Source organism: Mirounga leonina, unplaced genomic scaffold, assembly GCF_011800145.1.
Source record: "Mirounga leonina isolate KUSES-001 unplaced genomic scaffold, KU_Mleo_1.0 Mir_176, whole genome shotgun sequence".
Lineage (NCBI taxonomy): Eukaryota > Metazoa > Chordata > Mammalia > Carnivora > Phocidae > Mirounga > Mirounga leonina.
Window position 1 is genome coordinate 37,291,114 of NW_023270454.1, and position 18,090 is coordinate 37,309,203.

At 39.6% G+C, this 18,090-nt stretch overlaps 1 protein-coding gene across 4 annotated transcripts in view; it reads left to right on the top strand.

Moving 5' to 3' along the window:
• The window catches only part of NR3C2 (nuclear receptor subfamily 3 group C member 2), a 328,906-nt gene that overhangs the window by 278,701 nt on the left and 32,115 nt on the right, over positions 1-18,090 (top strand). For all 4 annotated transcript variants that reach the window (XM_035022937.1, XM_035022938.1, XM_035022936.1 and 1 more), the window contains 2 exons: positions 8,977-9,107; positions 14,706-14,863. In XM_035022937.1, the coding sequence (XP_034878828.1) occupies positions 8,977-9,107; positions 14,706-14,863 (289 nt within the window). The remainder of the gene's footprint in view (positions 1-8,976; positions 9,108-14,705; positions 14,864-18,090) is intronic.

Below are 18,090 nucleotides of genomic sequence, written 5' to 3' on the forward strand. Positions count from 1 at the left end.
TCAATTGTGATAAAATACCCATAACATAAAATTTACCAACTTGACCATTTCTGACTCTGTGGTTCAGTAATGCTATGTGCACTCACAATGTTATGTAAATAAGTGCTCATTCCTTCCCTCCCCCAGCCCCTGAGAGTAGTCATTCTTACTTTCTGTCTCTAGGAGTTTGACTACTCCAGGTACCTCATGTAAGTGGAATCATACAGCATTTGACTTTTTGTGACTGGCTTATTTACTTAACAGAGTATCATTCTGTTCATTAGTGTTGGGAGCATGTGTCGGAATATCCTTTTTAAGGCTAAATAATATTCCATTGTATGTATATACCACATTTTGTTTATCCATTCATCCATCGAAGGACACTTGGGCTGCTTCCACATTTTGGATATCATGAATAATGCTGCTGTGAACATGTATGTACAGATGTCTCTCTGAGACCCTGCTTTAAATTTTTGTGAAGTCTCTTAAGAAGCTAGCTTGCATTCTCCCTGTAGAAGCCACAGCATGAGGATTCACAGTAGGTGTTCAGGTTAATACTTAAGAGCTCCTGAGTTCTGCAGATACCCATAGTTTGGAATAGTTTATAGTTTGGGCTTATCAGAGATTTAGTTCTAACAGAACATAAATATAATTCCAGGATTCCATTTAGTTTGGGTCAGTAATTTCCCAAATCCACTGCTTCCAGATGGACCTCCAGAGAACCGAATGACTAAGCTTTTCAAATACCTTTTTAGTAGTGTCTTGGTAAGCCAATACTTGAGCACCAAAACAGAAGTGTTACTTCTGACAGCCATTGACCTATAGGTTCGAAGGGCTAGCCTCATAAAGTAGGGCAACTATAGGTTCGAAGGGCTAGCCTCATAAAGTAGGGCAACACTGGTAACATAAGAATGGCAAGATGGCATGGGTCCTGTAGATACAAAAGTTGTTCAGTTCTTTAGCTAAATTAAAAGCAGGCAATTAGCATACAAATCATTTAAATTGGGAATATCCTGGAGTGCCTGGGTGACTCAGTCATTGAAGCTTCCAGTTCTTGATTTTGGCTCAGGTCATGATCTCAGGCTTGTGAGATGGAACCCCACCTTCAGCGGGGAATCTGCTTGAGATTCTCTCTCTCCCTCTGCCTCTTCCCCTCCCCCTGCTCGCTCGCCCTGTCTCTCTCTCTCTTCCCCAAATAAATAAATGAAATCTTTAGCAGAAAATAAATTGTGAATATCCTTCCTACTCTGATTATAACGGGGCTTTCTCATTCCACTGTTATCATGAAAGTGAACTCCATTTTCAACCCCAAATTCTCTCAAAACCCAGGAAAAATATATGTTCCAACTCTTCAATTATTCACTTTTGTTCCGATTTAATCAGGTTTGGAGACGTTAGATTATTTTAATATTTTAAAACTATTTCCAAATGACCCTATGATTGTAGTTTAGTGTAATGGGTGTTCAAGAGAGAGCCAGATGAAGTTATAGCTATGAATAAAATTGGTGTCTTAGTTTGAAAAAATGACAGGTTTGCAAAGCTATTGAAATATTTCTTTTTTTTTCTTTTTTTCTCTAAGTGTTTTTTAAAAAATACTCTAGGACCATCATTCTTGTAGATTTTATCCCAAGGCATCCCTTTGGAATTAGCACTGGGTCTCTCTGCCCATTTTGGTTGCTGTGTTTATTTATCCAGAAATAGAGTTCATTCTGTAACTGCAAATGAGATGTTTAGAAATGGATGACATGTGCCCCCTGTTCAGAGGGCTGTCAGTTATTCAGGTCTGATGTTCACTTGAATACAGAGCTATTTCCTCCATCAGTAATCTCCTACCGCCTTCATGTTAGTTCAGCATTCAGGGATAACTTCTGCACTGACTTTTATTTTTTAGAAGAATTATAAAGATTTCATCTTTTTCCCAAAGTCATTCATGTATTTTTACATTATCTTACTGAAAATGAGGTAAGATTATAAAATGAATAAAAGCATGTAGCAAAGAGTATTGCTGTGAAGTAATATTGCAAAATTAATACCAGTATCATGCCAAAAAGATTGTCCTTGTTTCAACTTCTATGGATAAACATTTCCGTGCATTTAATCTAATTGTGCAAAAATGATGTGATGTAAATGTGTTTTTAAGATGGCCTATTTTCCTGAGATTTCAAGCTATATTGAGTACCCAGTGCTCTTCATTTAGAGAACTCAATTTCATGCAGTGGAAACAGCAACTGAGTTTGAAAACACAAAATCTTACCATGTAATGGGGAGCAAAGGATAAACAAGTGAGTGAGTGGAGTAACAAAACGTAAGATACCAAACATCGCTTCATAGTTGGAAAGAGATACTCTGGAGAAAACAGCTAAAAAGCGCTGGGCCACTGGCAAGCGTGGAGAGAGAAGATGACATGAGGTACAAAGTGGAGAACCTGGGGTCGGCTCCTGGCTGCATCGTGTACCTTCATTTCCTTATCGTGAACAGAAGGATAATTATTCACAAGGCACTGTGAGAATTAGCAAGACTAAATTTAGCGTTGGTGGATGGTAGGCACCCCGTGAGTGATAGCTGTGAAGACCACGGAGGTTACTCAGGGAATAAGGCCTCAAGAAAGAGGTAAAGAGATGTTCTTCGTACTGAAGGGGCAAAACATGCTTCCTTTGGGTGTGTTGTCACACACTCACGTTCTCATCTGTCTTCAAGTAGAATCTGAGGTCTCTCTTTAAGTTGCCTTTCATCTGCGTGTGGATGTTTTGTCAAGATGTCTGAGAACAGAAACATTTTAACACGGAGGTGCAAGTTCCTTCCACCTCCCTGAAAATCTACACACTCCCTGGTTTTGCTCCTGCCTTACCGTACATATAGAAATAATAGTGACAATATAATATTGTTTTCCTGTAAAGTCATCTTAAGAATTTGATTATTACTTGCTTTGTTTTAACCAAATTCATCACTGATCTCTCAAGAATTTTGTTTTCTTTATTATACCAAAAAGAAAGCCAATAGTACTTTATAAGAATTTACATATAATTGGTTCCTACATTTCTGCAAGGTTGGAATTATTATTAGTATCCCAGTTTGACATGCAGTAAGTTTGGGTCTCAGAAGTGGCACGGTCGCAGACTCACAAAGCCAGCGCCCTGAAGGGCAGCTGGGCTGCACATCTCCAGACCCTGCTGGGATGAAGCCAAGGGTGCCTGTGCCGTCTCCAGCACCAGGTGGCCTAAGGAATCAAATGCACAGGAGTCCCACTTTTTAACTTGTCTAGCATCAAATGCATATTGTGCTGTATTCCGTGGATATCCTGATTTATAATCCACTCCACCCCATTTTACAACCTAAATCTCTTTTTTTGAGAAAATTTTGAAGAACTTCACAAGTGCCATATCTATTTTATTAGACATTTGACCTTACTTTGTGTAAATTTTCAGTATTCTCTTGCTCTGATCATCATCATTTGCAAATCATTGTTTTGTTGTCTTCACTTTTTCCTTCTCTCTCATTCATTCATGAAATATTTAGTGAGCAAAGATTGACACATGACACTTGGCTATCATATTCTACTTGACATTCAAAAAGGTTAGCCAGACATGGATCCTGTCTTTAAGAAGCTTGTAGTTAGCAATCAGAATGGTGGAACTGAACTGAGCCTTTTTTTTTTCTCTAAGCACATGGAAATTCTGCATTTAAAAAAGAAAGTCTTAAATATATAGGCAAGCTTAAAAAGAGAGAGAGGGGGAAAAAAAAAAAAAAACAGGTGCAAGAAAAGGGAATTCACAGCCAGAGTGGTTTAACTTGGAGCTAAAGCTATAGTTGGCCCACAGACTAGTGGATGTAGATAAATGCCTTAGGGGTGCATATTAGAACACAAACAGGAACGGGAGACAAGAACATAGACTCTAGCAAGGCTGGAGCCTGAAACGGAGCCTCTTGCATAAAGCCATGTCTCTGCAACTATTTCACTGTCTCCTAACAAGGACAGTAAAACTCAACATGCCAGCCAGCCCAGCGACATGGCAGGAAGGCTGAAAGGAATAAGAAACACAAGCCTGTATCACATCAAATGTGGAGTCTAAATTTAAACTACACAAGTCTTGTAAAAAGCATTTTAGCTAAGGAATTAGCATAAAAACTAGTCCAAAACAAGTGAAATGCTTATACCCCCAACAGTTATAAATGCTGAAACTTCCTTTAGAGTCCCTTCCACAAGGCAGTGCCCCTGGGATTCACCTAGGCCAAAACAGTGTGTGGTAGGTATGCATATTAGCATCCCAAAAAGTTGAACAAACAAAAAATCTGAAGGAAATTATGAAATATAATGTTAAAAGTATTTAGAGATATTATAGGTAAAGATATAATTTAGAGAAAGAAGATATAATAGCCAGAAAATAAGAAGTACCTAATGGAAAAATAACAGAGATGTCTGAGAAAGAACTAAATAGAATATTTCTAGGCAGCTAGATGTGAATAAAATATTGTCATTAAAACACTGTAGACATTAAACGGATTAGACACAGAAAAATATGTACTTAGAAAATAGATCTGAGAAAATCACCTAGAATACAGTCCAGAGAGATAAAAAGAAATATGAAAGGAAGGTTGATGTGAAGACACAGTGAAAAGGTCCAACACACTGCTAATAGGAGTTCAAAAGGAAAAAGTAGCGGGGATGGGATAGGGGTGATACTTGAAGAAATAATGTCTAAGGACATTTCAGAACTGAAGAAATACCTACACCTTCAAATCTAATAGGGACATTGAGTCCCGAGCAGGAGAAATAAAGATTACTCTGCACTCAGGTACTTTGAAATGAAACTGCAGACATCAAATAAACAGGGAATTTGGGATAAGCTACCAAAGAGAAAATGCAGGTTATCTGTAAAAGAATGACAAGTAGACTAACAAGATATTTCTGCAAAAGCAGCTCTTAAGGCCCAACTATAGGGGAGTTCTATCTTCAAAATACTGAGGGCAATTACCTGTCAAGCTGGGAAATCTATGACTTTGTAAAGAATGAAGGTGAAATAAAGAGATTTTCAGACAAATCAAGCCTGAAAGACTTGAACTTTCAATGACCACTGTTGAAAGAATTATGAAAAAATATTCTTTAACATGTAAGAAACCAAACCGAAGTGTGAAGTAAAGTATAAGAAACAGTGGTGATCAAAGAAACCCATCAGTAATGAAACAGATGAGGGTATGTGGGTGTGAGGAAAGAAGGGCTGATTGCAGGGGAGATGTGAAAACAGGTATAATTTAAATTCTAAAGAGCTGTAACAAGGAGAACTGGAAGCAGTAGACCAAAGACATTTTACGTGTTTGTTTCTCATGGAAAAGCTATTGATTAACTTTTGACTTTTAAGTATACAAATTCACAACTTTATTATTATTTAAGGAGTAAAAATGTGTACTTTCTAAATCCAGTACTGGAGCAAAGAGGGGAATTTTTTAAAAGCTAGATTGACCTAGTCAAAGGAAGGAAAGTGGAAAGAGAGAAGGAAAACAGGAAAGTTAAAATAATAGAAAAAAAATCCAAAACCATCAGTAATCACAATAAAGAAGAACAGATTAAACTGAGTTGTTAAAATACACAGACTCAGATTTTTTAAATCCAGTTTTTTGCCTCTTATATAAAAGACGTGAAATATAATTATTCGGGACATTTGAAAATAAGGGATTAAAAAAAAAAAAGGCATACCAGGCAAATTCTAAAGAGAGAGCAGAAGAAAGTAAGAGGAAGGAAGGGAGAGAGAAAGGAAGAAACAAAACTATCAGACAAAATTTTTTTTAATTATTATTATGTTAATCACCATACATTACATCATTAGTTTTTGATGTAGTGTTCCATGATGCACTGTTTGCGTATAACACCCTGTGCTCCATGCAGAACATGCCCTCTTTAATACCCATCACCAGGCTAACCCACCCCCCCCACCCCCCTCCCCTCTAGAACCCTCAGTTTGTTTTTCAGAGTCCATCATCTCTCATGGTTCGTCTCCCCTTCTGATTTCCCCCCCTTCATTCTTCCTCAGACAAAATTTTTAAGGCAAAAAAATACTAGGATTAAAGATGGTGTTACTTAGTGATAGAAGAGGAAAAGCTTACAATAAAATGGGTAAAGATATGAAGAGACAAATCAACAAAGAAGAAACCCAAATGGTCAGAAAACATTTGAAAAATGTTCAGCCTACTGGTGTTAATGGAAATGCAAATAAAAGAACCAATGGGGCTATCCTTTCAGCCCCTGTCAGCTGGCCACAAATTTGATGGGGGTGTGGAATAAAAGGAAATTCTTATCTTTTACTGGTTGGAATGAAAGCAGCAGATGTGCACCCATGTGTGACTCAGCAATTCTGCTTTCATTCTGTATCCTAGATTAATGCCCTAGGATGTTCCTTGGGCATCATTCATAATAGCGATAAAGAGGAAACAATCCAAGTGACCATCAGTAGTGGAATGGATAAGTAAATCATGATATGTGCAAACAAATGAAACTTGCATCAGTGAAAATGAATTAACTTACGGTTACCTGTATTAAAATGATATATCTCAGAATTACAACACTGAATAAAAATAAGTTGCAGAAGGATGTGCATATCTAATTTCAAATTTACATAAAACAAAGCAGGTACTGTACGCTGTTTTTATAGATACATACATGTGGCCGTAAAATATATACATTTGAGAGGAAATGGTAGTCCACCAAAGTGGGCGGTTCCCTTCTTGAATGAAGATGAATGGGAAGCAGGAGGAAGAGAGAGCAGGGTGTAACTCTGCCATGTTTAATTTTTAAAGATCTGAAGTAAATATGACAAAAATATTAGCATTTATTTACATTGTTAGTTCTGGATGGCAGATGCATAGGCTGCTGCTATTCTATGTGTGTGTGTATGTGTTTAAAACATTTACATAATTAAAAATATCTTCCAGATTATGGGAGACAAAAGACATACAATAATAGCACAGAGAAAACGTTCTGTTCCATTATGGGTTCTATACAGGTGGCTTTCAGAGTTGAGATGAAAGGGATTTCTGCCAATGAGGGGAACCCAAGAATGCATCCTGGGAGAGGTATCGCAGTGTTGCTGTCCTACAGACTCCCGCCTGCTATCCATCACCTTTGGAAATATATCAGCCATCATGACCTCTTTCTCTTGTTTCTTTGGCCTTTATCAAGTCTGTTCCTATTTTTCACTAATAGTCTCTTTTTCACTTATTAGATTCTGGTCATTATAAAGCAATAGTTACCAGCAATATGTCCCAAAAGATTTATTATTTTGAGAAGGAAAATCTTAAAAACTAACTGATGCTTTGTTTACTTCTCATGGAAAGAGACAATGATGACTTCTCTTGCTGTATAATATAGATTTTTATGGAAATATTTGGGGGCATCGGGGTGGCTCAGTTAGTTGAGCATCCTCTTGGTTTTGGCTCAGGTCATGATCTCATGGGTTGTGGGAGTCTGCTTGAAGATTCTGTCCCTCTGCCCCTCCTCCTACCAGCACCAACACTCCTGTGTGCGCCCCCCCCAAAATGAATCTTAAAAAAAAAAAAAAAAAGGAGGGGCACCAGGGTGGTTCAGTTAAGCGTCTGCCTTCTGCCCAAGTCATGATCCCAGAGTCCAGGGATCGAGCCCCACATGGGGCTCCCTGCTCAACAGGGAGTCTACTTCTCCCTTTTCCTCTGCTCCTCCCCAGCTCATACCCGCTCTCTTGCTCACTCTTTCAGATAAGTAAAATCTTTAGAAAAAAATGAAAGGAAACATTTAGACTAGGTGGAGGGAGAGGATTGGTTAGTTGTCCAAGTGGAAACATGCATATATTGCCCCAAACTCCTGACATGGGAAATGTTGGGATTCAGAGCTGACAGCCAAGAAGGAATTCTTGAGACATCTTTGGTGCAAAAAGGTGGTTTTATTAAAGCATGGGGATAAGACCTGTAGGCAGGAACTGCTGCACTGGGGTCATGAAGAGTGGCCGATTATATATTTTCAAGTTGGGAGGGGGTTAGGGATAACGTAAGTCTCTAAGGAATTTTGGAAGCAAGGTTTCCAGGACCTGAAGGGGACCAGCTATTGTTAGGAAAAGGTCATTTATTACTGTCTAATATAACCTTAGTCATGAGACCCTTCAGATGTGTACCAGTGGGCCATATGCTTGGAGGACAATTGCCAACATATATCTAAAGGAAGTTTCCAAAGGAATTTTTATATATTAAAGTAGACTTACAGGATCCTGGGGAGTCAGGATAATGTTAAGCTAAGATTACCTTTTGCCCTTAGCAAAGTATTAACATCAAGGCAGCTGAGTTCCTAGAGGAAGGTCACTCTACCTGTTTCAAGAACTTGTCAGTGGTCTATAAGTAGTAAGGAAATTTACTTTTTTCTTTTGCCTTTGTTTCCCACATTGCTTTTTCCCTTTATCAGAAAGATTCTAGTCCAGGTTCTCAGGTTTCAAAATTTTGTTCAATTTCCTTTTTAAATGTACTGCTTCATATAGTTAACAGTCATGTTTCATGACCTCTGTAAGGGAAGTCCATGTGGAAATGAGACTGGTCATCACTGTCCCGTATTCACAGCATCTAGTATAGTTTGTCAAAATAGTTAAGTGTTTGGTATCTCTAGCTGAAAAGGAGCAGAAGTTTGTGGGCTTCACCCCACATCACAGCGGCCTCCCTGCTCTGTGGATGATCTCACGATATAACACGACACGATCAGTCATCGTTACTCTTGACATAAAATAAAATAATGGCACACGTGAAAAAGTGTGGTTTCCATGCTTCTGACGCATTGTTACAGGGTACTAGGAAATGGCATGGCGGTGTCGGTCTAGAGGCAATTTAGCCATCAGTGTGAAAGGCATCTAACTTGTCTTTGGATACATATCTGCTCCATGTTGAAGCCAAAGGGAAACTCCGACTCAGATCTCTTATTAAGCTGCCTTGGGCCACCAGTCTGGGCTTGATAACGAACCTTTTTTTTTTTTTTTTCCATTTCCTTTGCAGAGAGAAGATGCATCAGTCTGCCATGTATGAACTGTGCCAGGGGATGCACCAAATCAGCCTTCAGTTTGTTCGACTGCAGCTTACCTTTGAAGAATACACCATAATGAAAGTTCTGTTGCTGCTGAGCACAAGTAAGTTGATGTCCACTTGTGCACTTTTTCTACATTGTCAAATAGTCTTACCTTTAAGGAGGTTAGCCTATTTTCAGTGTCAGGTAGTTAGTATAAAAAAAAAAAAAATTTGAGGCGGTGAGAAAAGGGCTTTGGTCTTTTGGTGAACTAAGTTACTTGGAAAGTATGAGGCTTTGGGTGAAGAAAGAGCACATTCCTTCATTTCTTCATCCATCTGACCACTAAATATTTACTAAGTGTCTGTTATATGTATAGTAGGATTAGGCAATTCAGCTACTACAAGGGTGAATGAGGTGCAGTTGCTGCCCTCAGTGAGTTTTACTATAAGATAAATTCAAAGATACTTTTAATACATTGTGGAAAGGCATTATGCAATCATGATAGAAGATAAAGAGTGTCACGGTGGCTCAAAAAAGGGAGGAGCATATTTAGTTCTGGGAGTCAGGGAGGGATTCATGATGAAGCTGAATCTTGGCAAGCTTTGCAAGGGTTATGAATTGGTTATGAGGTCTGAGATGGCATTCCCATCAGGGGATGATGTGAGGGAGTGTGGAAATGTGGGAAAGCATATCCAGGCATTAGAACTTAGTTCTGGAAGACGTGTTTTACCCGTTAATTTTTAAATTTTTTATTTCTGTATTCATTTAACTTTTCAAGGCACATGGGGTGATGTTGGGTTGGAGAGGAGTGGGGAATAAGGTTGGGATGGAGACTGGACCAGGATATTCAGTATCTGTTGAAGGCACCTGACCTTCATTGGGTGGGCAGAGGAGTGCAGCACCTCAGGCTTTGAGCAGTGGCGTGACATGACCCAAGCTGTCTTCTGTGCCTTTATGAAAATGTATCTGGTAAACTGGATTAAAGGGGAAAGAGAGGGGGAGGTGGAGAGGCAAAGACAGAGAACTTAGCCAGATTAGAAGCGCAGAGACCTGCTGTGAGGCTGTTGAAATAATGGCCTTGAATGATGGTGGTGGGTGGTGTGATGGACAGGAGCAATGCATTCAAGGAACAAGGCCGAACTAGAAGGGGAAACAAAATGGTATGGGTCAGAAGTCACACAGGTTTTGCGCACAGAGAAATGGCTAGGATGGCTGTGATGCCATTAAGAGGAGTATGTTAATGTTGGGACTTGGAGAAGATTTGGTGGGGGTTTTATAAAATGAGTTCAATTTAGATGGGTTAATTTTCAGATGTATCCCAAAAGATGGGGAGAATTTGGGACTAGCACTCAGAAGACAGGCTTGGGTATTGAGACATAAACATGAAATTATCCTCATAGAAAATTGTCATCTAAACTAAAATGGTGAGTGGGGTTGCCAGGGCACAGAAAGAGGAACGGTCCAGTTGAGCTACATGAAAGGAGGATGGCAGGGCTGAAGAGGCAGAGATGGGACTGTCAGAGAGGCAGAGAAACTGGGAGCCAAGAACTGGTTTCCAAAAGGGGCATGACTAACAGCAGAGCTTCCACAGAGAAAGTTGAGAGCACAGAGAGAGGCCAGTGAGAGTTGACCATTAGGCCTCAGGCAGGTGCCCGATGGCCAGGGACTTGCAGATTGATGGGAAGCTTTTTTAGGCTTCTGGAACCAAGTATGAGAGTAGAGAAGTTGATGACATAAGGTGCCAGAGAGACAAGTCAGGAGAGGATTAGCCTTGGCAAGGATATTGAGCACTTCTTCCTCCGGCAACGGCACAGACATTTTCAAACTGAGGGGGAAGAATCTGAGCAAGTTCACATCAGATGAGAGGAAGACAAGAATGATGGCAGGAGGCAGCATGGAGAAGAAATCTCTAAGCCAAGTAGTGTGGCCACTGAGGAAACTGGGAAATGTTCTGGGTGCCAGGGCGAGTGGCATGGACTTCAAAGGAGGAGAGATTGTTGAGTGACCTACCTGGAAGCAGAAAAGAGAGTCCAGCACATGCCCAGCCCTCCCCTTGGCTCATGAGTCAGGGCTGTGGCGGAAGGGGCAGTTTTCAGTAGAGTCGTTTGGGAGAAAGTGGCATTACTCAGCAAGGTAATGAGGATAGGAGGGGTCAGAAGAGATGTTGTTTCCCCCAGAGAGGGCCAGGGTCTGAGGAAGTGAGCCTGAATCAAGTAGTGACAAGAGCAGGAAGAGGAGATGCTATAGCGACTCTGGATAAGCACCTGCTTCCCAGTTTAGCAGCTCACGGCTTTTGAAGTGTTTGCCATATATCATCTAATTTAATGCTTAAAACAACCCCATGTTCTAAAGCTAACGAAATGGAGGCACACAGGCGTTTTTGTCCAGTATCCTCTGTGCATTAGAACTCAAAGCCTTGGCTGTGGCCTTCACACCCAGTGTTGTTCCCGCTCTCCCCAGAGTGGGGAGCCAGGGGCCGAAAGGCCGGCCGTGGCACGTGGCTGCAGCGGGAGGCGCGGAGTGGTTAGCAGGTGGGACCCAGGCTCCAGCCCAGGGGGCAGACCCACAGCCTGGGTTGGGAGGTGGGGCCAGCACCTCACAGCTGTGTTTTCTTTGGCTGGCACAGGTATTTTAGGTTGCTCTTGTCCTTTTGTCTTGTTTTATTTTCACTGAATTCGATTGCCCAAGGCAGGGCATGTTCTCTCCACTTTGCCACAGGCCCTACCAGTCCTCACTAATTACACTCAGCAAATCTCCTGTAGGGTCGTGGGCGCAACCCCTCATCTGCAGGGTGCTCAGAGCTGGACTCTTCCGCCCCCCCCACCCCGCCCCACCCCCGCTCTCCCTCGAGGTTTCTGAAGTCCCCGATTTATCCTTTTTAGAATATAATTTTGGAACCAGAATCTTTAAATTCAGCGACAGTGATTCTATTCCCCTTTCCAAGCTATGTCATTAACCATTACTGGCCTGAAAAATATTGAAAGTATAGATCTAGATGTAGATAGATCAGATGTGTGATAGAATTTAAATGAAAAATGCATGTGATGCTAATTTTTATAAATTTTGACTACTCCAACTTAATTGGTGTCTTATCCTTTTAGATCATTTAATCAGCCTATAATCAATCCTGATATCATTTTGAAGCTACCTAAATTAAATTATTAGCTTCCAAGTAGCTCAGTACTTTCAATTCTGATTTTTATAGATGCAGGAAAAGCAAAGTAAAAAGGCAGGAAAACATAAGTAAAGAATTGTATGAGTCACAGAGCTGCAGGCTTTAGTAAGCTTATTTAAGCTTATTTTGCTAATATGTGATAGAATGTGTTAGAAGTTTTCTTCTTCTTTAGGATGTTAAATTACACACCTGATGTCCAGTGTATCGAGAAAGTTTTTAGCAATGACATTGAGAGAATCTTGTGTTCTTAATGCTTATGGAGGAAAACAGATGAACCTCTACCCCAGTTGTCTCTGCTCTTCTCCAGCCCATAGATTTTGGATGGTTTCCAGCAGCCCTGCTGCATTTAATAAGTAAATTCAGAAAATCTGGGCAAACCTCCAAAATTTGAGGTTTTGCTTAAGTTCTCCTTATTTGTGGGTTTGTTTTAACTTCTAAAAAATCTGGCTGGGAAATTGGTACAATATATTTCAGTTACAGCAATAATATATAAGTAATATTTGACACAAGTCATTTGTATTCTTGAGAATTTCTGATACAGAACTATCCATAAGGTCTTTGCTTAATCTTAGCAGATACACCAAGTAGTAGTGAAATATAGTAGTGAAATTTATTCACTCCATTCTAATTTTAGGCAATTGTTAATGTATACGATGATCTCTGTAAATACTTATATTGAAAAGCAAAAGGTGTACTCCTTAATATTTTATAACTTAAAAAAATAATTGTTAACCTGTGTGTAGGCACTATTTGCAAAGTATTTGCAAACTTGCCACTTCTTTCAGAAGGTTCTAAGTTAACATTAAAAATTTTGGTAGACAGTAGGTCTATAGTTTTACTATTAACATCCTGGTTATGACCGTCCTTCATATTTTTTATACTTTTAAAACAAGGCTTTATTTTTAAAGAAAACAAACTATTTGTTATATAATGGACGGCATTTAACTTTTAATGTGAATGTCAACTATTTGAAAACACAGCTAATATTGTGGCCGTCTCAGGAATGCATGCAATTGCTATTAGGGGTTTATTTTTTCCCCCACAGAAATAGATTTAGATAAACCACAAATCAAAAGCCTCAACAATTAAACTCAAGGAGACTATTAACATAAGATGTGAATGTAATTTGTAAGATAATTTTTATACAGGACAGCAGCGTTTAATTTGGAAACAGCAGTATTCCCGGCTTCCAGGGTTCTCATAATAGTCAAAAATGTACTTAGCCATTCTAAAGGGCTGATGACCCAAGTAAACTATTATTTATCCCAGTTATGACAAATTAGCAAACATGCTGTATAATTAAGAAGTGAAAGTAAAAGCAGTTCCAAACTCAGAACATTAATTTCACAAGACAAAATTTCTTTAGGTCTCCATCTCCTAAAAATAAAGTTCTTAAGTGATTTTATTTTTCAGAGTTAAAGCATACACATAACTATTTATTGGCTATAGTGGAAAAAAGCAAACATGTAGATAGATTTTCACAGGGGATACTGTATACTGCCCCACACCTCCTTCCAGAACATTCCCAGCACAGGAGCGCCTTTCCTCCATAAGGGCTTTCACGTGTGTCCTGGGACAAAGCATCTCCTTTCAGCGGGCCACAGAGACATTTGATATGCTTCCAAGCCCTGAATCCCAAAATACTGTTTCTAAGTGAGATTTTTAAATTTAACATAAAAAGCCAGCCACTACATAAAACAAAACCTGATCCTTACTTTTTTACTTTCTCAAAGAAAAAGGGGAACATGGTTTATTCTCTTTGAAAGTTACAGATTTTTGGCTTACCTGCAGAGCCACGGTGGTGTTACTAATTGCATACAAAAACCAGCGCACAGACCCACCGCCTTGTCGTCTGGGAGGCCACTGACAGGGCCCCGCTGGTCATGTGGTCCTGGTGCAAAGAAGATGCAAAGTGCTTCTCAGCATGTCTGTGCTCCCCCACCCCTTAGATGGCCAATCTCCCCAGGTGTCTTTGATATTTGAATTTGAATATAGAGATGTCACTTTCTAATTCTAGCCCCAGCTTAGGTTGTCCGTGGCTCTTACAGTTTTCCTGGAAAATCAAAGGATATTTTCCTACCTCTGAAGTATTGGCAAGTTAGGATTCCTAAAACACTTCGATGACAGGCCACAAGGCAATGTAACATTGTGGTTAAGAGGCAGGCTTTGGAAATAGACCTAGGTTTCTACCCCTTCTCTGCCATTTATTTATTGTGTCCTTGGGCAAAATTAAACCTCCAGTCTCCAGTTTTGTCATCTATAAAAGGAGAATAATGATTATGTCATAAAAAATTAATATATGCAAGATGCATATTAACATACATCCAATAAATAGCAGTTATTATTCTATTGTATGTAGATGTGAACAAGAATTTACCAATAGATAACTGCCATATTTGTTCATAAATGCAATTAATTAAGATTCAGTATCAGACTAAAAGTGTGAGCCAAAAAACCTCAAAATATTCTAGGCCATTTAACTGCTACAATGTCAAAGCTGTTTTCCATCCTGGGGATTTACATGTCTGTATTCCTTAAACACAGTTCCAAAGGATGGCCTCAAAAGCCAGGCTGCATTTGAAGAAATGAGGACAAATTACATCAAAGAACTGAGGAAGATGGTGACTAAGTGTCCCAACAATTCTGGGCAGAGCTGGCAAAGGTTCTACCAACTGACCAAGCTTCTGGACTCCATGCATGACGTAAGTAGAGCCTCTTGGTGCCTGTTAAATGAGGGATCAACAATCACACACTGTTGACCCGACAAAACTGGAGAGGTGAGGAAGAGTTTTCAGGGCTTTGGGAAGAAATAGGGATAAATTATCCAGTGGGAGGCAGCAAGAGTTGAGAATTGATTAGGAAGGAAATTTTCTTCAGATCACCTTTGAAACAAACCCCATGTAAAGTAAAAGGTGTGGCTGTCTTCCATTCTGAGCAGGATGAGAGTGGCGTGGACCACCATGGCGAAACCCCTGTGTCCTGGGCCAGGGAAGGCCCTCAGATTTGCTACAGGTGTCAGATCAAGTTTCACATTTCTGCTTACAATTTAGGAAATGTTTGGTTAATAAAAATGTTTGCTTTAACATTGCATAAATAGTGTCCATCTTCTACAACTGTTAATCTAATAACCCAATCTTTCCAAAACATTATTAGTGGTCCCGGGCCAACTTGGATCATCTCAGTCTTTGCCAAACGTTGAATCCTATATTCTTTCTTCACAGGAGACACCTTTCTTGTCTTAGGTAACTAGAGAAAGTAAATTCTGAGCTTGTTTCTAAATTAATCAATTATAGATGCAGCTGAGGTGTTAGCAGTTTTTACAAAATATCGAATTGGGTAACTTGCTTTGTTATGTCATTTGAAATATGCTTCTTGTTTCACTTTGCGAGCAGTTTTCTGTAGCTCTGGCTCAAAGAAAAAGTTGTACATAGTCATGCTGATTTCGTTTTTTATGTTTGTGAAGTTTTCATACTTTCTTTTGAAAGATTTATTGCCCACATTCAGCCCATATGATTTTATAAGAAGTCCTTTTTCAAATATTTCTCTCTTGTTCAGAAAAATGTTGCCAGGCGCCATGGCTAGTATTATACTAGTATTTTTATTGAAATCATGAGTCATCCTTTAAGATTTTGTTTATGCCAGTGGAATGTGATGATGCCTCTGTGGTTTGATAGATAAGGAATGTCACTCGCCAGTGTTTTACACTGAACACTCGGTACATATCACGTTGATTTTGCTTTCTCTCAGCTTTTCATATGGTATTAAGTCAAATTCCCATGAGGTGAATTCAGTGATAATTTGGCTAATTATCAGTGGCCTAAAGAGCATGGTTTAATGGAAAATCGTGGGACTAAGAGATGATGGCAAATGCAGCTTTAGAGAGATCACAACCCACTTTGCTTTCCACAACTCACACAGAGAACAAAAGAAACTAGAGCCTGGGGCAGAGGTCCCCTATATGAGAACAGGCAGCAGATCTACTTTCTTCGGTTGGCTTGTGGAAAGCCCGTTATAGTGGACTCAGAATGGGTTCTTGGGTTTTTCTTGATGAATTCTCTTATTTGTTCAAATGTATGGACAGGCTTAAGTGCAAAATCAGAATTAGTATGTGATTGTCATCAACGCAACATATGATAATAGATAATACACTTTGAGGCAATTTGCGTGTAATGAGACTGGCAACGGAAGTTAAAACTTGGTCTTCCGCAGCCTCTCAGAACCCCCGTGCCTTAAGCAGAGTGGCCCTGGGGAAACACTCGAGTCCACACCAGTGGTCTGTGTGTCAGACTGTCCTCACCCAGCTGGTTTTCTAGTGCCATACTTGGCACATGATTGGAACTCAATGAGTCCTTGACGCAGAGGACTAGATCATAAATGATGATATTCTGCAAAATTCCCCAAGGCAAATCTCAGTGTCTTCTTAGTATTTTTTTATCAAGGTATAATTGATACACAATAAACTGAACATTCTTAAGGCATACATTTGGGAAGTTTTTCACACACCCATGAAACTATCATCACCATCAAGATAATAGACATATTTGTGACCCCCAAAATTTCCTTGTTGCCTTTTTTAACCTTTCCTGCTACCTCCTACTCCCCAGTTGTTTTCTGGCAATACGGATTTGTTAATACATTCCAGGGTCTCGTATACATGGAATTATGCGGTATATAGGTTTTTTGGCCTAGCTTTCTTCACTTAGCATAATTATTTTGAAATTCATCCATGGGAATGCATGTATCACTAGTTCATCCCTGCCCTTTGCTGAGTAGCATCCCACCATATGGATATCCCACAATTTGGTAGTCCAGTCACCTGTTGATGGACACTTAGATTATTTCCAGGATAGGAACTGATACAGATAAAGCTGCACTAAAATATGTATACAACTCTTTGCATGGACATTGCTTTCTTTTCCTTGGGTGAATAGCTAGCTAGTAGTGGAATGCCTGGGTCACATGGTAGGTGTGTTTTCCTCAAGAGACTGCCAAACTCTTTTCCAAAGTGGTTGTCCAGTTGTACCTTCCCTTGAGAAGTGTGTGTGAGTTCAGATTGCTCCACATCCTTGCTAGCAGTTGGTATAGCTAGTCTTTCTAGTTTTAACCATTCTAGAAGCGATTGCTGGTGTCTCACTGTGGTTTTCATTTGCATCTCCCTAATGATCAATGATCTTTTTGTGTGCTTATTTGCCATCTTTATGTCTATGAAGTATCTATTCATCTGTTTCACTCATTCTTAAAAGTTGGATCATCTGATTGTTGAATTTTAAAAGTTCTTCAGATATTCTAGATGCAGATCCTCTATCAGATTTATGATTTGCAAGTATTTCCTCCCAGTCTGTGGCTTATCTTCATTTTCTTAACAATGTCTTTTGAAGAGCAGTAGTTTTCAATTTTTTATTAAGTCCAGTTGATTGTTTTTCTCTTTCATGAATCCTGTTTTTAGTGTTGTAACCAAGAAATCCTTGCCCAAGCCAATGTCACAAGCTTTTTTCCTGTTTTCTTCTAGAGATCATTATCCTTCATTGACTGATATGGAGTGTCTTGAAAACCATTTTTTTAGGGGCGCCTGGGTGGCTCAGTCATTAAGCACTGCCTTTGGCTCAGGTCATGTTCCCAGGGTCCTGGGATTGAGCCCCGCATTGGGGTCCCTGCTCAGTGGGAGGCCTGCTTCTCCCTCTCCCACTCCCCTTGCTTGTGTTCCCACTCTCGCAGTGTCTCTCTCTGTCAAATAAATAAATAAAATCTTTAAAAAAAAAAAAAAAGAAAAAGAAAACCATTTTTTTAAATACTTCGTTTTTTTGAGAGCATTTTTGGTTTTTCCTTGTGGAAGGGTAGATCCAGTCCACCTTACTCCACCCTGGCTGGAAGGAGAACATTCTTTGGGGAATCACTGCAGTCATTTTAATTCTGAAACCCTTGTTTTAAA